Source organism: Sphaeramia orbicularis, chromosome 16, assembly GCF_902148855.1.
Source record: "Sphaeramia orbicularis chromosome 16, fSphaOr1.1, whole genome shotgun sequence".
NCBI lineage: Eukaryota > Metazoa > Chordata > Actinopteri > Kurtiformes > Apogonidae > Sphaeramia > Sphaeramia orbicularis.
The window spans coordinates 22,658,524-22,681,519 of record NC_043972.1 but is presented as its reverse complement, the minus strand read 5'-3'; the positions used below and the strand labels follow the sequence as shown (position 1 = coordinate 22,681,519).

The 22,996-nt window shown below is 37.9% G+C and overlaps 2 protein-coding genes across 3 annotated transcripts; one reads left to right on the top strand and one right to left on the bottom strand.

Moving 5' to 3' along the window:
- The first annotated feature begins 947 nt into the window (after nt 1–947).
- LOC115435565 (uncharacterized) lies at nt 948–14,133 on the top strand. 2 transcript variants are annotated; one of them, XM_030158071.1, is made up of 4 exons: nt 948–1,589; nt 1,717–1,781; nt 7,085–8,239; nt 12,350–14,133. In XM_030158071.1, the coding sequence occupies exons 2-4, from the start codon at nt 1,739–1,741 to the stop codon at nt 12,757–12,759; spliced, it is 1,608 nt and encodes a 535-aa protein (XP_030013931.1). In that variant the 5' UTR covers nt 948–1,589; nt 1,717–1,738; the 3' UTR covers nt 12,760–14,133. The 2 variants fall into 2 exon arrangements, with proteins under 2 accessions (XP_030013931.1, XP_030013932.1); XM_030158072.1 differs by having other exon boundaries at nt 948–1,781.
- A 1,203-nt stretch (nt 14,134–15,336) lies between these two features.
- Nucleotides 15,337–20,597, bottom strand: LOC115435566 (sialic acid-binding Ig-like lectin 15). Its single transcript, XM_030158073.1, has 3 exons — nt 20,332–20,597; nt 17,818–18,207; nt 15,337–16,202 (listed from the first exon to the last, which is right to left on the bottom strand). The coding sequence occupies exons 1-3, from the start codon at nt 20,381–20,383 to the stop codon at nt 15,760–15,762; spliced, it is 885 nt and encodes a 294-aa protein (XP_030013933.1). The 5' UTR covers nt 20,384–20,597; the 3' UTR covers nt 15,337–15,759.
- Nucleotides 20,598–22,996: the final 2,399 nt, after the last annotated feature.

Below are 22,996 nucleotides of genomic sequence, written 5' to 3'. Positions count from 1 at the left end.
CCAGTGCTGCTTTTGTGGCAATTCCCAAATAAATTGTTCTCTATATTTAATCTGTCTAAAGTCATTTATCACCATTTAATATAAGATTGATTTATTGTAATATTATCCTCTTTAGAGTTTTTTCAGTGTAAATTATGTATTTTCCTAGATGATGAATTCTTGATGAATCTAGTATATTTGGAAGTATGATTACTCCAAAAATACACAGTAAAAGTAGTTCATAGTGTTTGTGCTTATAGTATATGAAGTACTAATATCAAAAATACCAAATTCATGAGGTACTTATTGGAATAATTTATTTTATTCATCATTGAATTTAGTCTTTTACACTATTTTAGATGAAAACACTTTTGTAGCCCGGAAGGGATTTTGGAGTATGATTACTCCAAAAGTACACAGTAAAAGTAGTTCATAGTGTTTATGCTTATAATATAGGAAGTACTAATACCAAAAAAAAAAAAAAACAGATTTGTGAAATACTTATGGAGGACAAAGATTTTATTTCATGTTAAAAATAGCCTTAAAACCATTTTATCCAACATACTTTACGGTAATTATCAGATAAGTAGTGCACATGTAAAACACTAGGGGCTGGCTGGACCATGGAGAGGAGGATCAGGGCTGGTTTGACCGCAGTGATTTTAAAGTGCAAATGCCACTGGTGGTGGTGGTGGTGGTGGGGGGGTATGTTTGGTGAAACTTAACCAAGTTGTCACAATATGTGAGGTATTTTGGAATGTTTAAAACCATTTTTCAGGGGGGTCATCATTGACCACCACTACAGTCAAACACTGGGGGGGGGGGTATGTGGTCCAAAAAACACAGATTTTGGTCCAACTTTTTTATTTGCTTAAAACACTTCTAAATAATCCCAGTTTACAGGATATTATAAAATTCTGTTGGGGAGACCTCTGTCTGTGCTGCCATTACTGAAGGAGGCAGGACTGGAACCATCCTATTCAAAGTTATCTTATTGTTTTTCATCCTTTTCCCTTTATTGCTTTTATTTTTGTGAGGTTTTCTTTTTATTCTCTTATTGTCGTGTCTTTTCTGTCTCACATACCCTGTTGTAATGTCACTTTGTATCCTCTCTCTCATTTCATTCCTTAAACTCATTCCCATTTTTGCTTCATCTCCCAAAGCACTTTGTAAACTGCTGTTACATAAAGTTATTATATTGTTACTGTCGTTAACATTCATGTTCAATGTAGAAAACATGAACCTTATGTCACTAATTTGACTTTCAAACTGACTCCGGATCTGGTCAGGTCAGAAACAACACGCATGAAAACCTGCACTAGGTCACTGCATGTGTCATTTCATATTTAATCATTTGATATTTGTCTATTCTATCATTAAAGTTCTATAGAATGAGAGTAAAAGTCAAACTGTGTGAATGAGACTAAATAAAAATTTCAGAATTGTAAAATTAGCTCAACCACACCTAAAGTCTTCTGCATCTCATGCAAATGCCTTTGAAGTCGCTGCTGTTTGACTGACAAATGTGTATTTTCATGAGAAGGAAAAAGCAGCAGGTCAGGATTTAACCAAACATTCAGGACAGGGATCTGCCGAGGATCGACCAGCAGGTAAGGTGTCATTTAAAACCAAATATGAGGAAAAGCAGCAAACCTGGATTTATTCAGGAAAGAAAAAGAATTAGAGTAAGGACAGGATGAGACCTGGACTGGTTTTAAGTCACTATATGTTCTTCAGATTTCAGGGTTAATCTCCAGACATGGATCGACAGCTGCTGCTTCTGCTGCTGATACTGAGCTCAGGTAAGAATGAAAATACACTTAATCTGACTAAAAATGCACAAAACCGCCCTGGTAGCAACTAAAACTCTGAAGTTACAGTATTTTTATTTTGTAATTTATGGATTAATCAAAACAAAAGTATAATGAATTTTTAAAAACCAACATATGTCTGACCAAAAAAGCACAAATACTACTTTATAAAATGACTCTGTTAACGCAAACGTACAAATACCAACTTTAAAAAAAAAAAAAAAAAAAACTTTAACCCTTTATTGGGCAACTGACTATTTTTGGTAATTTCTGCATACATTACAAGATAGTGACAGCAACAGTTCCAGTGAGCCACCAATCTCAGGTCCAATGTGGTCTACAGGATCTGTAAGGTCCACCTCTGCATGAACAGTGAGTGTACCTGCTTTGTTAGGTACCATGAAGTAATGGTACTAATGTAAGGAATGATGTTCAAAGGGAGAATGTGGATGTGGACAGGATTCATTTTCAGATTCAGACTACTTTATTAATCCTCGAAGGGCAATTCAGTTCACAGTTACCCTGCCTTATTGAACATCCAAACAATTAGGGACAAACAAACAAATGCAAAACAGTCATAGCAGCATATGACAGCCACATACACGTTCACCTGTCAGTACCCACAGAACAGCAACCGGGCAATAAATTCAACAGTGAAATGAGTAAGATGCTAAAAACAAGAATAAAAACACAATAAATAGCCAATCAAATCACCTTCAGTCACTTCCCAGCATTTAGCACACTGATAGCTGAGGGAATACATGAGTTAGAATATCTGTTTGTTTTTCTAGGGGGTGCATACTAGTACCACCCAGAGGGCATGAGAGAAAAGTCAGGGAAGAAAATGTGTCCAGGCTGATCTATAATTCCCCTGGCTTTCTGGACCACGCCTTTCTCCCAGAGAGAGCTCAGGTCCGTCAGCTGAACTCCAATAATCTGGTTCAAGCTGTTTCTGTCCTTTACTGACCGTCCATGATGTTTGGATCAGCACTTACGTTGGTCTAATGTTCTAATAGTGATGTTCTTCTCACCTTACATGTGTTTTTCTTGTATTTTTTACACATACTTGTTGGATTTTTTGCCATTTATGGGTAAGGAACCAAATATGGTAACTTCATTAACCTTGATTTTCTACAGAACAATAAAAAATAATTTAGAAGCCTTTACAAAAGTAATAAAGTCTTTTTATGTGTGTAAAACTAGTCCACAGATGTAAAACAAGTGGCCCGGGGGCCAAATCCGTCCCACCAAAGGGTCCAGTCCGGCCCTTGGGATGAATTTCTGAAATGCAAAAATTACACTAACAAATTAACAATCCTTTTAGTTCAGATTCCACATTCAGACTAATTCAATCTGGACCAGTAAAATGCTATCATAATAAAATATAAATACTCACAACTCCAAATTTTTCTCTTTGTAAATGTAAATATTTTCATGTATTTACACTAAAACAAAGTATAATTTCGCAAAAAATGTGAATAACCTGAACAAATATGAACAACCTGAAAAGTCTTAAGAGAAGTAAGTACAATTTTAACAAGATGTTTTGTGTATTTGTAGATCCACTGTGATCTGTAAGTTATAATGTACATGTGTAAATGATAAACTGAGGCATAATATTGTTAAAATTCCACTTTTTTTTTTCAGTTTGTTCATGTTATTCACACCTTTTGAAAGGATAGTTTGTAGATGTAAACATTTTTCATAATATAAATTAACTTTTTTTGCTCTAAAACAGAAAAGTTTGGAGTTGACATTATTTATATATTATTATATTATTATTTTACTGGTTCGGCCGATTTTAGATCAAATTTAGCTGAATGTGGCCCCTGAATTAAAATGAGTTTGACACCCCTGAACTAGTCTGTTACAGCAGAAGTGCAAATACTGTGTTTTAAAAAATAATTTGTTACAGTAAAATTACAAATACTGTGTTATAAAAGCACTCTGTTACAGTAAAAGTATAAATACTACTCTGTTACAGTAAAAGCGCAATACCATCTCATATAGCTAGTCAGTTGCAGTAAATGTACAAATACCACTTTATGAAACTATGTTGTCACAGTAAAAGTACAAATACTGGGTTATAAAAAAAATAGTCTTGTACAGTAAAAATGAAAATATTGTGTTAGAAAACTACTCTGTTACAGTAAGTACAAATACTGCCTTATAAAAGTACTTTGTTACAGTAAAAGTTGAAATTCTAGGTTATAAAAAATACTCTGTTATAGTAAAGGACTGAGGATACAAGGAGTTGAGGGGAAAGTGATGGATTTTAACTGTTCAGGTCAATGGGAAGGTTGGGTTGAACATGAAGAGGAGAGTGTGGATGAAAGGTGGATGGAAGTGTCAGGGGAATAAAAAGAGCGACGGCAAGTGTTCAAATAAGATGGATTTTATTTTATGTGTCTATTGTCCTTTGTTTTTGACGTGTTTTATTTTAGAATTGTTGTAACTTTGTAATGGCGTGCTGTCTTGGCCAGGTCTCCATCGAAAAAGCAATTTTAACTCAAGGGATTTCCTGGTTAAATAAATAAATAAATAAGGATGTACAGGACAGTAGTGAGACCAGCAACATTGCAGAGTTTAGAGATGGCTGTACTCACTTAAAGGGGTCATATTTTGCTAAACCCACTTTTATTTGTCTTTGGTACATTTATTTGTGTATTTGGGAACTCTAATTATGGAGGCCGACAAGGGCCAAACACACTTCAACGGCCCAATGCATCTCAGTTAAGAGAAAACAGCTGCAAGTACAGAAATGATGCAAATTCACAAACTCAAATACAGGGTGAGTCAGAAAAAACGCTCTTTTCATTTAAAGAAATTGTACCACTGAAATGGAAATGCTTATTTTTCTTTTGATTATACAGTCATGTTGATGTGGTTATTGAGCATGTCTGGCGATTGAATCATTGATTTATGGCATAGCATAACAGAGGGAATGTCCATTGTTTACTGTGCACCGAAATATCTGCCAACACAGTTTATGCCACCGTGAATGAAATTGAAATTGTCAACCATTACTGCATGTTTACTCGCCATCAAAATGTTTTGTCTCAACGAAGCCGTCCGGCACGACCTTCAACCTGGCTACCATTCAGATTGATGCAAATCTGTGCTCGTTGTCGCATCTCTAACACAGCTCTTCTCGCCATTCGTGTTTGTCGTAGGGCTTGGATTTCAGCCGTGATGCGATTTCGGAGTTCCTGAAGAGTTTGTGGAACAGTCTGATACACACGGTTTTTAAGATACCCCCACAAGAAAAAATCAAGGGGGGTCAAGTCCGGGGATCTAGGTGGCCACTCTCTCTCCTGACCCAAACAGACAACTCGATGAGGAAATAATACCTGCAATCGCTGTGGTCTTGCCATGATGAAAACTCCCTGGGCACTGTCATGTAGGCCTATGTCCTGAGTGTGAAAGCAAAGCCCCGACTCCTGTAATTGTTGTCAATTTCAAGTTTGTTCACTGTGGCATACATTGTGTTGGCAGGTATTTCAGTGCCCAATAAACAATGGACCTTCTCTCTCTTATGCAATGCAATAAATCTATGACTACATCACCAGACATGCTCAATAACCACATCAATATGACTGTATGGTCAAAAGAAAAATCAGTGTTTCCGTTTTAGCAGTACAATTTCTTTAAATGGAAAGAGCGTTTTTTCTGACTCACCCTGTACAAGTCTAAATGAGGTACAAAAAGAGGAACATGGTGCAACTGAAAAAATGTGAGAAAAAAAAAAAAAATGCGTTGCAAGAAACAAAAACAAATGCATAATCATCAAATGCTCTGCAAATAAAGAAAAGATGCAAAGCAAGGAAACATCTGCAAACAAAAAACGTTGCATAACCAGTCAGTCCAACAGAAGTGCTCCAAACCTGCATCAGCCAGCGTTTATAGACAACAGACTAGTGTCAAATAGAATCAAATAACTCACATGACCACACTCCGCTGTAACTTCCGTTTGATCCCACTGTAGTTTGAAACACTGTCAGTCAGCTGCTCTCCGTCTCCTTCTCCATCCGGTGTGTCTCTGCATTGAGCTGTTCTGCGCCCCCTACAGGTTTGGGGCACTTCTGTTGTAGTGACTGGTTATGCAGCGTTTTTCGTTTGCAAATGTTTTCTTGGTTTGAATTGTTTTGTGCTTTCCATCGTTTCTCAATTTGCAGAGCATTTGATGATTATGCATGTGTTTTTGTGTCTTGCGGCTTGCTCTTTTTGTACCTCGTTTAGACTTGTGTTTGAGTTTGTGAATTTGCATTGTTTCTGTACTTCCAGCTGTTTTCTCTTAATGACACGCATTGGGCTGTTGAAATGTGTTTGGCCCTTGTCGGCCACCGTACCTAATAGTTCAAAAAGTTTGAATTTGAACCCCCCAGGTGCTGCAAAGCTATCTTTATATTCATTTTGGCAAAAACTGAGTGAATTTCTGCAACTTATTTCATTTCAATTCCTTCTGAATTTGTTGCATCTAACTAGTTATGTCACAACATTTGCACATATACGGTTGAGACTTCCAGCAAACATTTCTCCAAGTACAGAGAGACGGGACAGAGCAGCACGGTCAACAACCTGAGGGGGGGTGAAGTGGCTCATTTGCATTTAAAGGGCCAGCGCTCAAAATGACCTTTCTGGTGTCATTACTCAGATATAGGGTTGAAGATGGACCTGTGGAGTTGAATTAATGAAGAATTCAGACCCAAGCATAGCATTTACAGTTCATGTAGACCACAGGGAAATGTTTGAAAATGCATAATTCCATTTTTTTTAAAAAAAGCAAAATTTGACCCCTTTAACGACAGAAAACAGAGCTGAAGATAATGAGATTTTTTGGGGATGATGGATAGAATTAGGAACAAATGTCAGAGGAACAACTCAGGTGAAAGAGGAGATGGTTCGGACATGTGCAGAGGAGGGACAGTGAATATATGGGTAGAAGGATGATGATGATGATGAAGCTACCAGGTAGGAGGCAAAGAGGACGAACAAAGATGAGAATTATGGATATGGAGAAGGAGGACAAGCAAATGGTTTATGTGTGCGAAGACTGAAATAGACAATGTCAGGAAGCAAATGATGTGTTGTGGTGACCCGTAAAAGTAGTAGTATTCATTCTTGGTATAGTGGATTTATTTCCAGTTTAGTTAATTTAAGTTTAGTTACCCATCCTAGTTGCTACATTGCCATAACACAAAACGCAAAGCTCCAAATAAATTCACTTTTAAGACAGTTTTTCATTGAGTGTCCAACTGAAAGTTTGTGAATTTTTTGTTTACTTCCCGTTACAGAATCTGCGGTCAATGCCTCTGATGATGACACCAGTCAAAGTTTTCTTCTTGCTTTTCCAGAGAACATTGCCTTCTATCATCCTGTTTCACCAGATAACAAGGTCGTAATCACCGCTTTGTATGATTACACAAAAATCAACATTACAGAGCATATCGCACAAACATCCGCCTTGTCCACAAGAATCGAAACATTGCATAGTGGACAGTCTGAGGAGTACACTTTTAACGATCTAATAGAGCTCACAAAATCACAAGACTCCTTCAGCACTGTGAGGATACAGAGCACCAAGAACATCGCTGTACAAGCCATTCATTTCAAAGACGACATAGTGCAGACGGCTCTGGTTATTTCCACTGACAGACATGGAACAGAGTTCTACATCCCTCCAGTGCCCACGATCGAAAAAACCACTTCCCCTGCACACATTGTCACCACAAACGTCACCGAAAGGAATCCGTTCAAGATTGTCATCATCAATGCAGACCAGGAAAACGTGGTAAACATTGGAGGAGACGAGAATGTTTTTGCGCCCTTCCAGGTCTCTCAGATCTGGGTTGATCAGAGCAATTCACCGCAAGTTCTGAAGGCTGATCATCCAGTAGTAGTCCTCTTTGGTCACCCATGTGCTATGAGCTACAACTGCACCTGTGGAATGCTGTACACAACACTGCCTCCTGTCAATATGAAGAAACTCAATTATTACATCCCTACTCCTTTGACCATAGAAAGTGAAACATCTGTGCTTTTGTCAGATGAAAGCACCAGGAAGGAATCTTCATTTGACCCAAACACACCACTGGTCAAAACATCTGGAACCGTCATCCTTTATCGTCCTGGTTTACTCCTCCCCCTCATCCCCGACACAGAATTCGCTTCATGTTTTGTCGTTTCTGCAGTTGCAGGGGCAACAAATTTTGTTGTGGTAATGGTTGACAAAGGTCACATCGATGGGCTTCGTATTAATGATGATACCCCAGACAGTCCAGACTGGAAGGAGGTGAAAGACTCCCGCTACGTCTCAGCTATTTTTGAGCTGAAGGCGGACGAGAGCATCGTCTGGCATGCAACTTCCACAATGGCGGTCTACTTTATGGGGAGGATGGGTGAGAACAAATGGTTTGGGCATCCGGCACCCATCATCAGCAAATCCACAGGTATGTATTTTAATGTCCAGAGTTAATGTTTGTTTGTTTTTCATAACTCTTTTCATCATAACATATTTATCTACAACTACAACCAAACAACAACGTTAGTTCTGGTTCTTGGACCAGTGGCCGGAATTGAGTGGTATGATTTTAATCAAAGGTAACATTAATGAAGATTTTTAGATTATTTATTTTTTATTTTTGCATTCAAGTGAAACCATTTTGAAGGTGTTGCTGAACCAAAGTTCCAGTCTCAAAGTCAACTTTCCTTTGGTTGAATTTAGTTTGAAATTCCCCTGGCTTCCATAGGGTGCATTAGTTCCACCTGCAATCAAAACCACATTTGCTTCGGTCAGCGCCACTAACCAAGGTATTGGTCTAGATCTGGCCTTGGTTCACCTTCAGTGGCAGCCTGGGGACAGATCAGTCTACATGCATGAGTCGTCTCAGAGTCTACATGTTCTTGATACGGTTTACCAGAGGTGGATAATCCCAGGTTCATCAAGTCAAAGTCCTGCCAAGTAGTGGTTCCAACCTGTTCACTGAACCAGCTCATTTAGATGAGCACAACTCCTTGACATAAACTTTAAAACAGCTCTGCTCGTTATAAGTCTCTCCATGGTCTAGCACCAAAGTACATCTGTGACATGTTGGTCCCATATGAACCATCTCAGACCCTGAGAACCTCAGGGACTGGTCTTTTGCTGGTGCCCAGAGTCAGGACTAAACAGGGTGAAACTGCGTTTCAGTTCCATGAGCTAAACTCTGGAACAGTCTTCCTGATGACATGAGACAGGCCTCTACTCTGACAGTGTTTAAGACCAGGCTGAAAACAGCTCTGTTCAACTGTGCACAGAACAACTGAAAGGGTTCTGTCTGCACTCTTCTCTTTTACTTTGTTTTAATTGATTATTATTTATGTTTTATTGATTACGTTTTAATTGTAATTATGTGCTTTTAATCTGTCTCTTTTCCATTTTTGTAAAGCACTGTGAATTGCCCTGTGTATGAATTGTGCTATACAAATAAATCTGCCTTGCCTTGCCTCATCCAGGCAGATGAGATAATTAGTGGAGTCACCTGAGTTTAGTGAACAGGCTGGCGCCAATACATGGCAAGACTTTGACTTGATGAACCTGGGATGACCCACCTCTGCTGTTTACCGTGGAGATCTGAGGTTCATTACTGGTCTCAGAGCTGTAACCCATCATTGTACTGGTGTTGGTTGGTCATCTCTGTCCTGCAGACTTTAGTATTGACATTGGCTCATTTATAAGTGTATAGTAGGACAGCTCCCTTCTTACTTGAGCGCACATCTCCCAGAAAAATGCAGTTACCTACAGTCTTCATTTGCAGGACTTGTTTTTATTGGCAGGACCTAAAGTTCAGGAAGAAGCCTTTTTAGCTCGCTGTTCCCTCTGCTTGGAACCTTCTGCAACATAACTTTAAACTGAAGGTTCTCTGCAGACTCCTGTAAGAGGAGTTTAAATGACAGGGAGGCTGAAACATACAGATTAGTTGCTTTTCCTGACTGTCAAAATATTTATTTAGCTTGTTCTGACACATGGTTATAAGTCACTGGTAAAATGGATATCGACAGAATATTTTGTAAATTTGTAACTTTATCTAAATTTGGATTGAATGATTGTAACTGATATATAATTGAATAATTTCACATAAAAGACATTTTTAATCTCAGTAAGACTTTCCTGGTTAACTAAAGGTTAAATAAAAATACAATAAAAATATCACGACACATATGTAGAGCTTTGGGGTCATTAAAATTAAACAATACAAACTAGGGATGCACTGATACCACTTTTTTCCAGACCGAGTACGAGTACTTACATTTGAGTACTTGCTGATACCGAGTGCCGATACGAGTACTTAATAATCCCATTCCAGTTCTTTGTTCCTTTTGTAAATGTGCTTTATTGTTGTTGTCATCAGTCTGACTGGAACAAAGTGCTGCCACTGACATTTAATGTGTTGGAATGAGCGCTTCTCAATTAATCCACCAGGGGGCGCCGCTCTGAATTAACCATACTGGACAAATACCACGAAGAAGAGTAAAGTTTTTTGAGAAGAAGAAAGTCAGAAAGTCAGTAATAACAAACATGGAGACGACAGAGGCAACACTAATGCGATACTAATATTGCAGCGTTTTGGCTAGTAAGGTTTAAAAGCTTAGCTTCAGCAGGAAGAGAAAAGAGAAATGAGAGATAAGTTTGGTTTTCACTTCTGCTGGCGGCGGTCTGCACCGCTCCGTACTCCCAGTGGTATTCTCCATCTGGGTACACATCCGCCAGCACCTGGAAAACAGATGGAATGTACGCAGAGGACGGACAGAACGCTGCGTCTGTATCTGTCTGTGTCTTTAACGTTACTTGCAGTCAGCGTTACTTTTATCACCATCATTTATTTTGAAAAATCTCCACACTCTTTGCACTCCCTACACATTATTCCACCACCAAGTACCTGCTGCAATGAAATGTGAATGTCACACAGCCGTAAGTAGTATCGGTGCATTTGTATCGGATTACTTTTACGAGTACAAATACGAGTACACACACGGAGTATCGGAGCCAATGCCCGATACTCGTATCGGAATCAGTGCATCCCTAATACAAACAAAAACAAAGATTTTGCATCGAAAGATCATACACAAGATGTGTGTTAACTAAAAACATTGAAAACCCTTGGCCTTCAGTCCACACCAAAGTTTTTGCACATACAGACAGACAGACGGATGGACAGACGATGTGCTTCAATCTGTCCTCAATCTGGACCTCAATACATAATTCTACAAGTAATGCGACGGAGCTGTATGCAGAGGACGGGTTGATAAACCTGTGAGACAGTGAAAGTGAGTTCCACTCACCCTATCATTGGGGTTGACCATCTGTTGCCCCCCCGCAGTTGAGATCCACTGGTGCATGCCAAAGTTTTTACACATACATGGACAGACGGACGGATGGACGGATGACGAACTGATGACAATACCCTGTGGCCAGCGTGGCCAAGGGTAAAAAGGGAAGGTTGGTGGCACAGTGGTTAGCACTTCCACTGAGGCCTTTCCGAGTTGGGCTTGCTTCTTTCTTCTATGCTACACAAGTTTACTCAGTTTCCCCCACCATCAGAAACAGGTATATGTGGGTAAACTTAACTTTGACCAAGCTACCGATGATGGTCTGAAGTTGGTTCCCAAGCATCTTTGGTCACAGTTCACTGATCCTAATGTGCTAATGCTAGTGTGTTAGGATGGATTAAACACAGAAACTGAATTTGCCTCCAGAAATAGTAAAATGAACTAACCTTAACTTATCTACTAGTGATGGGACTTTTGGCTCTTTGAAGGGAGCCGTTCAGTCAGGAGCCGTTCACTGAAAAGAGCCGTTCAAAAGACTGGCTCTTTTATGTTTTTTGCATTATTTTGAAACACCAATGTTTTAATGACTAAATAGGCTACATGTGATGATTGACATTACATTTTAAAGGTGTTTAATTGGTGCGGCAGTAAATATTATGTTACCGTAAAAAAGAATAGTTAGTTATAATGTGTGGGCTAAATACATGACATGAGAGGTGACATTAGGCAAATACTGGAGTTACATACAATGTAACTCCAGTATTTGCCAGTATTTGCAACATGAACAAAAATATATGTAAATACTAGAAAACTGCACAATGCACAAATATCTTCAAACGGTTGTTCTTCAAAGTACAAATAAAATGTGGTAATAAGAAAAGGAATGTCGTAATGAGAAATAGAAAAAAAAAAAGTGCACTCTTTGGCCTGCAGATGTATGCACCGGATGTTGCTACATTTTCAGTTACAGGTTTCAGTGACGCTAAATTGATGTGCAATTGGACACTTCTTCCTTAACAAAAAAAAAAAAAAAAAAAAATTACGGCTCTTTACAAAGACTCAGTTCACATCGTTCATTTCAAAGAGCCATTCAAAAGATTCGATTCGTTCATGAACGTCACATCACTATCATCTACAAATACAACCAAACTCAGAGACCAACAGTGCTTCTGTACTGCTTAAAATAAACTTAGCAGTTATTTGTATTATTTTCTCATTATTTTCTCCCACTTTCTTTGTCTAAACTACAGATTACAGGGGTTGTGCGTTGAAACCAGAAGTTGTAGAAATTGGACCGGTGGCCGATGGCTGGCGTGAGTCTGTTCAGTACTGCAAAAACAGGAGCCTGGAGCTGGTGAGCTTCGCTGACGCCAAACTGCAGACACAAATCTACAAAACAGTAATGAAGATGAACAGCGCACGTCTGCAGAAGGTGTGGATTGGAATGCGTCGCAGCTCTATGACCGGGGAGTGGTACTGGGTGAACGGGGACCAGGTTAAGGCCACTAACTGGGGCGAAGGGGAGCCCGGTACGATTCAAGATGGACAGTGCGCCATCGTCAGTCTGGAATCAGGTCAAGACTATGGCTGGAGCGATGAAGACTGTTGTAAGGCTATACATCCAATCTGCTACAGGGGCCCCAAACTTTTAACCATCTAGCCAACACATGTACACTCCATTCAATGAATACTCAGATGGCTGGGAAAAGAAAATTCTCATGTATGTGTGTTTCCATCCACTACTGTTATGGGAATAGTAAGCTGGTTCTGTCTCACCGTGGTCTAAACTTTTCTGGTTTGATTTAAAGTCTTATATATAACATATGACCTGAACTGTTGATGAAGGAGTTGATAAAATAACCAGTACTTTCAGAACCATTATCTGATCCATTTAGCCCTGTATCTGAGTCTGGTTTTGTCTTTGTCACTGAACTGCAGGTCAATATCTGATGCTTTTTGTTCATATGATGTTGTTTCAAACTTGTCCATAGTGTCTAACATTGATTGCCACGGTGGTGGTTTCGTTTTGGTTTAACTTTGTTGTTGTTTATGTGGTTGTATGAGGTTTATCTGCAGTCATTTATAAACAGAACTGGAATCCATCACTTAACTGTAGCTAACTATGCTAACTAGTAAGCGTTTAATATGAAACTGTAAAATAACTGTAGAAATCATACTTTTGTCATAACAGGTTCAGAACGCTAGATAACCAATTAGTTTTTCCTGCTTTCATCATATTCCTTGTAAACAATCATGCAATAATGTTATGTAAATAAATTAATTCTTGCTACCTGAGGCAGCATTAACATACCTGCATTATAAAATAAGTTTTGACTATATAATGTCACACAACATCTAACTGCAGATTAATTTTTGGAGCTGTATAATTTCTAGGGTCTGATGTAATGAATTAAATCTAGGTTATAGCTTCACTAATTTTGTTTCTGTCAGTTTTTTGTCATTTCCATCACATTGTGATTGTGATTATGTTATGAACAGGGAAAAAAGTGACACATAATGTAGGAAATTTTTGAGCAGCTTTAGCAAAACTAAACTACTGCCTGCCTTTAGCCATGTACTGATTAAGAACTGTTATTTGTTTGTAGTTTACATGTGGGGGTTAAATGCCTTACTCAAGGACACATCAGCCAATGACATTAGATTTAGGACTTTCCTGCACCGTCTGGATCTTTACAAGGTAATTAGCTTGATAAGCAGCTAGTTGGCAATTTGACTAGCTAGCTTGTGAAATCAAAACCAAATTAACATTTAATAATAATACCGCTGACTGTTGTCATGGCTATGATTTGATGATGTTTAGAATCTTTGAACATTTTTATTTCACTGTAAGGAAAACATGGTTCAGCATGTTTACTGCAACCTTGAAGTTACAGTGATCATCTGTTCAAAAAAATCAAACTGAAAAACCTGATTTAATTTGTTTGTCTGATTTTGATGTATTGAGTTGGATTTTATGTAAGGACTTGTTTCGGTGAGATTTCTACAATAAATCTATAATATTTGAGAAAGACAACACTGTATTCAGCATTATGATTTTGTTCCGTAAGTTAAATGTTATGAAACTACATTTTATACACAGGAGGAATTAGTGGAATTATATCGTACTAGTGCATTGACCCATGGGGATCCACGGGTTGTAGATGTGGTAGTTTGATGCTGTTGTGTATTTGTGCATCCTGTACTGCATTTGTCCAGCAGTCACCGCCAAAGTGTTCTGGGCATAGCAATATGATTGTAAGGCTATTGTATTCCAAAATTACTAGCATCTGCCAAAATACTGGTCCTATCAACTTGCCGTTTTCGCTCCTGTCTTCCTTGACCAAAAATACACTAGTATGCCGAACTTCAGCAATCAGCTCTTTCCAGATTTTGTGTGATTCCCAAGACACACACACACACACACACACATACACACACACACAAAGGCCACTTGGCTTTTATAATATAGATGATCTGTCATATGATGCAGGACATTCAATTAATGAAATACAACACAATCTGGACTGAATTTACAAGGTACCTTATTGTAATTATGGTGTAACTGCATCAACTATTTTCAGTAGAAAATATTTAAAACTAGAAGCACTCGGACAGCGCAGACCTCCGCCAAGGCTGATCAGTGGCCCCCCCCGTGGGCCCCCCCACACCAAGGAGGTTATGTTTTTGCCAGGGTTTGTTTGTCTGTCTGTCTGTTTGTTTGTTTGTCTGTCCGTTAGTGTGCAACGTAAATCAAAAAGTTATGGACAGATTTTGATGAAATGTTCTGGTCTGCGCCCCCCCCGTGGGCCCCCCCATCCCCGATCACCACCAAAATTTAATCATTTCTTCCTTATCCCATTTCCAACAAACCCTGAAAATTTCATCAAAATCTGTCCATAACTTTTTGAGTTATGTTGCACACTAACGGACAGACAAACAAACAGACAGACAGACAGACAAACAAACCCTGGCAAAAACATAATCTCCTTGGCGGAGGTAACAACATGAAGTTGCTAGATTATGTGAGCTGCAAATCTCATAGTGTCTTCCCATGACTATTCATATATATTAGATACCCCATACAAATATCTACACACACACACACACACACACACACATACATATATGTAAAATTCTTGCATTATTTATCTTGCTGTGCTCCATCACTTCAAAACATTGACATTTAAGTAGTTAGGTAGTTTTTGCCAAATGTTAATAATGTAGAGTTTATTTCAACAATTGTAAAAGATGGAGAGAGAACCCATTAATAAAGTCACCTTGAACCTTTAGAATACTTTTCATATATACGGTAATGGCTACAAATAAAATCAGAATTTACACATGCACATTGTCAACTTCAGATGTAATGTGACCGTTTTAATATAATATTTAGAAATACATTATTGTTTATACATTAGTACATAAAATGGACTGGACTGGATGAGTGATATGAAGGACATTAAACTGGTTTGACTGTAAAATAACTGTCCCTCTGATGTTATTTTATTTTTATTTTTTGTGTCTGTATCATTACTTCTTCTATAAAGTCACACATTTTGAATCCTTATAACCAGTCAAATATTCACCATGTGTAACATGAGTGAGTATAATTATGTATTTACTTATATAATACATAGATAAATAAACAGATAGTGTATGATTATTTCCACCAGCAGTTAAGTCCCTGCAGAGCCCCTCCCTGCACCATCCACACCCCCATCCCCACCAGCAGGATGACCTTTGCCCCCAGGCAGACGGACATCAGCAGGAGGAGCAGCGGCGGTGAAGCCCTGCCCACAGATGGCGTGGGGTGAGGTCTCACTACGTACAGGGTGGCCTGGTCTTTGCCCAGCGGGTTGGAGGCGCTGCAGGTGTACTGCTGGTCCGGCTCCACATCCCTCAGCTGGCTCACCGTGTGGAAGTGGGCTGTTACCGAGCCCTGAGCCAGGGGACCCACCTCAACCCCAACCGGGGAGCCCTCCAGGAGGTCATCTGGACCCAGCCACTGGACATCAGGCAGCGGGGAACCCTGGACCCGACACAGAGCTCTGTAAGTGGACTGATCACCGCCCTCCACCGACAGGCTGAGGATCTTTGGAGGTGCTGCAGAACATAAAGCACACACAGTGTCCTCAAGTAGAAAAACACATACTGGTGTCAAAACTAGCAGTGGCAAAAGTTGAAGTAGAGGCTTGACTGCAGTAAAGTGACAAAACGCAAACTCTGCAATGTCCTCAATGAACAAATGTTTTACTTTGAACATATAAAAAGCACAATACAACCACCAACAAAAGCAAATGCCCCAAGCAAGTTACCAATATAAGACAGCCAAAAAACAAATGTATACTGTTATACAAAAGAAACACTACAATTTTAGTTATATTTACATATATCCAAAAGGAGTGGGAAGAAGTAAACACTTAACTTTTTAATTTAACCCTCCCCTTAATTACAGTTCCACACACAAACTATACAAACTAAATCCATCTAAATTAATACAACATATATGTCAACATAACGATCATCATATATTTAATTCAACATCATAATTCCCTACATGTGCCAAATGTAAACCCATATAAATACAACATAAAATTAGCTATAATTTCTAACCATAGACAATTGTCCCCATAATTTATACTATATATGATTATCTCAACTATGTTTTTATATGACCCACAACTCTATTAGTTTATACAAATTCAGTATATAAAATGTATAATATATACATGTGTAAAGGTCTAAACTTGCCCCTTGAAGGAGATTTATGGCAGATATTTGTGCGCAAAGTGAACTAAACTTATATTAATATAAGACTATTAATCTTTTCAAACTTCAAATTAAATAAAAAAGCAATAGACTAAAAACAAAGAACATTAAATTAACAGAACTTAAAACATTATGACTGCTATTCTCTGTGATTTGGTCCCCATTTACGGTTTCATGGAGACCGAAGTCTACTTTTGTTTCATCTTTTACTTTGTGTTTCTTTTGTTGCATCTATTAAAAATAATTTAAAGCCATTCGTAAACATCTGGGCATATCACCTTTCACTGCAGACCAAAAATTAGACCTTAACCCATTAAGACCCAGTGCTACATTTTTTTTGTAGTTCCAAAATATATAGAGTTTTTCTACATTAACTGCTTTTAAGTGATTTATCACCATTTATTATAATATCATCCTCTGTATTTAGCATTTTTTCATTGAAAATCATGTTTTTTGTTATATTTATTTTATTGATAATGAGGATGTTCATAAAAGGTCAGATTAAAGTTGAGGGTTTCTATATCATAAACAGAGAAAACTGAAGAAAAAGTGACTTTTTCAGTAAAATATATCATTAACTGAACATAAACCAAGCATCTCCATCCACTGTCATTGATCTAACTCTATGGGTTTTACTGGTGAATCAATGTTGTAGACGATGATGGTGTTTCCACGGTAACTACGGAGCCTCTGAACGTCCAAATGGATCCTATCTGATGACCATGAAAAGATGAAAAACTGCATTTTACACTAATTATTTACATGGATTGATAGGCTTAGTGGATCAGAAGTTATTAAACATTTTAGATCAGTAGATGGTTTTGGTTGCCAGTGGCTGTTGAGGTCTTTATGGGTGAAGCTCAAGGAAAAAACAATAATTCCTGATATTTATCAGTACAGACTGAACAGTGTCTTTATAATGAGAGTATTGTTTTCTGTTTAAACATACCCTCCACTCGCAGTCTGGTCCCCATTTTGTCTTCAAAGCTCACATGTTCTTTCCCCTGGACTTCCACCCTACAGAAGTAGCGTCCACTGTCCTGCAGGGCGGCGCTGTTGATCCTCAGAGACAGGTCGTGCTCCCTGGGATTTCCCTCCAGCCGATACCTCTGGTCCTGCTGGGGTCCCGGGTCACAGGTGGGGGATCCGGCCCGGCTGGTGCAGCGAAACAGAACTGTGGAGCCCACGCCGTGACCCAGACGCCAGAGGACCTGCAGAGAGGCATGCTGGGAGTGCTGCGGGTGGCTGAAGGTGCAGGGCAACACCACGGGGTAACCTTCAATGGCCCGGACCTCAGCCTGAACCTTCATAGACCAACCATCTTCTGCAGAACTGAGGACTGGACGACAGAGAACATGTGGTCAAACATGGTCCCTAAGACTTAAAGGAGTGATATTTTGCTTTTTTTAATTGAATTATTAATTTTCAAACATTTCCCTGTAGTCTACATAAACTGTAAATGCTCTGCTTGGGTCTGAATTCTTCATTAATTCAACTCCACAGCTCCATCTTCAACCCTATTTCTGAGTAATGACACCAGAAAGGTTGTTTTTAGCGCTGGCCCTTTAAATGCAAATGAGCCACTTCACGCCCCACCCTCTCCAGGTTGTTGACTGTGCTGCTCTGTCCTGTTCGACCAACAACTGAATATTTTAGGTAATGATGTTTGAAGGTTGGACATATTTTCAGTATGGACTACAATCGCTGCTGCTGACAAACAATTATGTTGTACTCTGAGAAATGTTCATTGGACATCTTGACCGTATATGTGCAAATGTCGTGATGTAACTAGTTACAGACATAACAAATTAAGCAGGAATTAAATAGAAATCAACTTGATTTTTGCCAAAATGAACATAAAGATAGCTTGGCACCACCTGGAGGGTTCAAATTCAAACTTTATGAACTATTAGGGTCCAAATACACAAATAAATGTCTAAAAAAGTCTAATAAATGTAGGTTTAGCTAAATATGATCCCTTTAAAATGGTTTTAGTTTTTTTCAGATTTGCAGATTCATGGTGGTGCACACTGAACATATTAACCAAGAAGTGAAAGTTGATCCAGATATGATGGAAAAAAAACAAGAATAAAAAAAAGACCACAAGTACAGAAAAAAGAAAGACATTTTTAACAAGAACTGTCCAAGAAGATGATGAGAAAAAAAACATAACATTAAAAAAAACCAAAAAAACCTGTGGTGCCAGGCACAACAAACCCCGCCCCTCGCACGTATTGTAACTTATTTTGGCATTGATCCAGCTGATGTCATCATGTCTATACATGTGCTGATGTCAGCATATCAGTTGCCTCTATATATGTGCCAGGTTTGAAGTAAATTGAAACAAAACTGATGTTTTTATAGACATTTGAAATTTCGTCCAATATAAGTAAATGGGAGAAGAAAAACAGATTTTAAAACTTCATAAAAATTTTTTAACTTTGACCTACTGCTCCCAAAATATAATCACATCGATTCTGGGTCACTGGTAATCTATAAACCCAATATGGTGTGAATTCAACCAATAGTTTTGCTGCTAGAGTGTTAACAAACAAAGAAACAAACAAGTGGTGCCAGGCACAACAAACCCCGCCCCTCACACATATTGTAGCTTATTTTGGCATCAATCCACTCTTTCATCCATATTCAATATTTGTTAAATATAAAAATTATATATGTGCCAACTCTGAAGTAAATTGAAACAAAATTTATGTTTTTATAGACATTTGAAATTTCACCCATTATAAGTAAATGGGGAAAAAAGTATTAATAAATTTAACAAAAAATTTCCAAAACAAGATATTACTTAGATATTTTGCAGAGTGATGTCTAAAAGTAATCTCTATATCTCTGCAACGCTTTAAGTAAATTTAGTCAAAATTGACATTTTTATAGCGATTTGAAATTTTGCCCATTATAATTAATGGGAAAAAAAAGATTTAAAAAATGTATTAAAAAATTTGAAGGTTGACCTATTTTTCCCTAAATGTAACCACGTCTATTCTTGGTCACCAGCAATCTATAAACCCAATTTGATATTATGTCAACCAGTAGATTTGCTGCTAGAGTGTAAACAAACAAACAAACAAGCCGAATCAAAAACAATATCCCTTGCCTTCCTTTCGGGTGTGGGGGTGGGGGGGCTAAAAAGAAAATATGATGAAAAAAGAACATGACATTACAAATACACTAAACCAAACAAGATTTTCCTCACATGTCATGAATAAAAACAATATGTCAAAGAAAAAATTCTGACCAGCTGAGTGTAGTCAGGTTAATAAACATAAATGTATTGTCTGCTGTGGTGGAGACCAAAGCAGAGCTGAAAGGAAAGGTAACACATTCATCAGGTGAGTCTTTGCATCATAAATTAAAAACACAAATCTATCAGAAATAAAAAAAAATAATAAAAAACAAACACACACACACATACACTCGTTGTTCTGTGTGAATATGATCTCACCTCCTGAGGCAGAAAACAGCAGAAAAGTGCAGAACAAACACACGTCCATCATGAAACAACAACACACTGAAATGACAACAGGACAAGGTGTGTGTGATTCCTGTGACTCAGTGTCTCCTCAGACTGAACTGTTTCCATCCGTCTATTTCTGAAGCTGTGGAGAGGAAATAATACAGTTAAAATACTAATACTGCAGGACTTAGAGCTGTTGTATAGAGCTGAGGTTTGGTTTGGTCAATCTGAATCTGATATTTCAAAAAATTAGAAAGAATAAATAGTTTCCTAGTATATATTGTGAGTAAAATCGAGGTTCCCCTATAAAAACAAATGAGGAAGTGAGGAATGGTCTGAGACACAGTCATGAGGTCTTCCAGTACTTAACATTATAAAGCACAAGAACAATCTATGATAATCCTGTGAAACAAATACTCAGTGTTATCCAGTATTTCATAAGAAATCCCACATGTTTCAAGCTGTAAATGTAGTACATTCAGTATTTCTGAATGTTTGAGATATTCTGCCTTTTACGCATTAATGTTTTGAAGCTCCAGGAAAATACTAAATAAATAACAAGTGGGGCCAGGCACAACAAATCCCACCCCTCGCACATATTTCGCCTATTATAAGTAAATGGGAAGATTTTAAAAATTAACAAAAAAATTGAACTTTGACCTACTGACATCTATTCTGGATCACTGGTAATCTATAAAGTCAATTTGGTATAAATTCAGCCAATAGTTTTGCTGTTACAGACATGTGAAATTTCATCCACTGTAAGTGAATGGGGAATTTTTTTTTTTTTTTTAATTCATTAAAATTTTTTAACTTGACCTACTGTTCCCAAAATGTAATCAGATTTATTCTGGTTCACTGGCAATCTATAAACCCAATTTGGTATGAATTCAACCAATAGTTTTGCTTCTAGAGTGTTAACAAACAAACAAACAAACAAACAAACAAACGGAACCAAAAACAATACCCCTTGCCCCCCCCCCCATACTGCAGTTGGCCAGAGTCCGTCCCAGCCTCTGTTCCTTTTTCTGGACTTCCTTTATTCTTCCTGCAGACGATGCTCATTTGATTTGCAAAACACAAGCAGCATTTTAGTCAAAGCAGCTGCATCTGGTGGGTAAAGACGTTGAAGGATGATGATGTTGTTGGTGTTTAACTTCTCAGATTCTACAGACACTGATATGATGATAAGAATTCAATTATTAAACTCTAAAATAACTTTAGCACTTTTTTTTCTTAACCCATAAAGACCCAGTGCTACTTTTGTGTCAGTTCCCAAATGACATTTTCTATATATCTTTAACCTTTCTCAAGTTATTTATTACCATTTACTATAATATTATTGTCTGTATTTTGCATTTTATCAGTATAAATCAGATATTTTCCTGTATTTAATTCACTGATCATACAGATGTTCATTAAAGCTCATATTAAAGTTTAGGGTTATTATATCAAAAACAGAGAAAACTACAGAAAAAGTGACTTTTTCAGTAAAATCTATCATTAACTGAACATAAACCAAGCATTTCCATCCACTGTCATTGATCCAACTCCATAGGTTTTACTGGTGAATCAATTTTATAGAGGATGACGGTGTTTCCACGTTCACTACGGAGCCTCTGAATGTCCAAATGGGTCATATCTGATGATCGTGAAAAGATGATGAACTGTATTTTACACCAATTATTTACATGTATTGACTGGATTAGTGGATCTGCAGTTATTAAACAGCTCAGATCAATAGATGCTTTTGGTCGGTGGTGGATGTTTGGGTCTTTATGGGTTAAAATATGTTGTTACTTCCACAGTGAAATACACAGCTTGTGTTTAAATGTTTCTGAATTTTCCACAAACACTTTATTAGTAGATTTCTTTATTTCTTCTGTTCATGTGTTTATTCTTGTGTTTTTTTCACCCTTCCTTTTCTAGTGATTGTTCTACTTATTATGTTTTTCTTTCATTTGTAACAACAGCCTCATGTAAATATAAGTACAAATGACCTAATATGGTTATGAAATGTAATAAATTTTGCCAAAAATTAAGTTATTGATAGAGATATTCTTGATTTAATTGAGTCTTACTGTCAGTCTGTTTTTAATCTTGTGTCCAGCAGGTGGAGCTCTGTGTCTTTTGGCCTCATGTTATATATGTCAGGGTAGAGACTGCGATCTGGTAGGATCGGCGATTCTACCAGTAGAGACTCCGATCGTAGTCTCTACCAGTAGAAACTCCGATCAGAGTCTCTACTGGTAGAAACTCCAATCCGAACCCTAACCCTAACCCTAACCCTAACCCTTCTACTGGCAGGATCGGAGTTTCTACCAGTAGAGACTCTGATCGGAGTCTCTACTGGTAGAATCGCCGATCCTACCAGATCGCAGTCTCTACCCTTACATATATTTACATAATCATACATAATCCATTACAGTTTGTTTTGCATATTATAAGATTAAATTATTCTTGAAGCTTTAATTCTATAACAATTTTTTGCTCGTTATTTTATTTTACTTCATTTTTTGCTCAAATCTATCCATTTTCACATTCAGTTTTGTTTAGTTTTGTCCAGTTGTTTGCTTGTTGCGTTCTTAACCCTTTATTGGGCAAGTGACTATTTTTGGTCATTGCAATACACATTCACATTACAAGACAGTGA

Excerpts from the sequence above, each read along its gene's own strand:
- LOC115435565 (XM_030158071.1), top strand. The coding sequence starts at position 1,739 with ATGGATCGACAGCTGCTGCTTCTGCTGCTGATACTGAGCTCAG. Across the intron at positions 1,782-7,084 it reads GCTGCTGATACTGAGCTCAG|AATCTGCGGTCAATGCCTCT; the intron begins GTAAGAATGAAA and ends TTCCCGTTACAG. Across the intron at positions 8,240-12,349 it reads CATCATCAGCAAATCCACAG|ATTACAGGGGTTGTGCGTTG; the intron begins GTATGTATTTTA and ends TCTAAACTACAG.
- LOC115435566 (XM_030158073.1), bottom strand. The coding sequence starts at position 20,383 with ATGATGGACGTGTGTTTGTTCTGCACTTTTCTGCTGTTTTCTGCCTCA. Across the intron at positions 18,208-20,331 it reads GCTGTTTTCTGCCTCAGGAG|TCCTCAGTTCTGCAGAAGAT; the intron begins GTGAGATCATAT and ends TCTGTCGTCCAG. Across the intron at positions 16,203-17,817 it reads GACCAGACTGCGAGTGGAGG|CACCTCCAAAGATCCTCAGC; the intron begins GTATGTTTAAAC and ends TATGTTCTGCAG.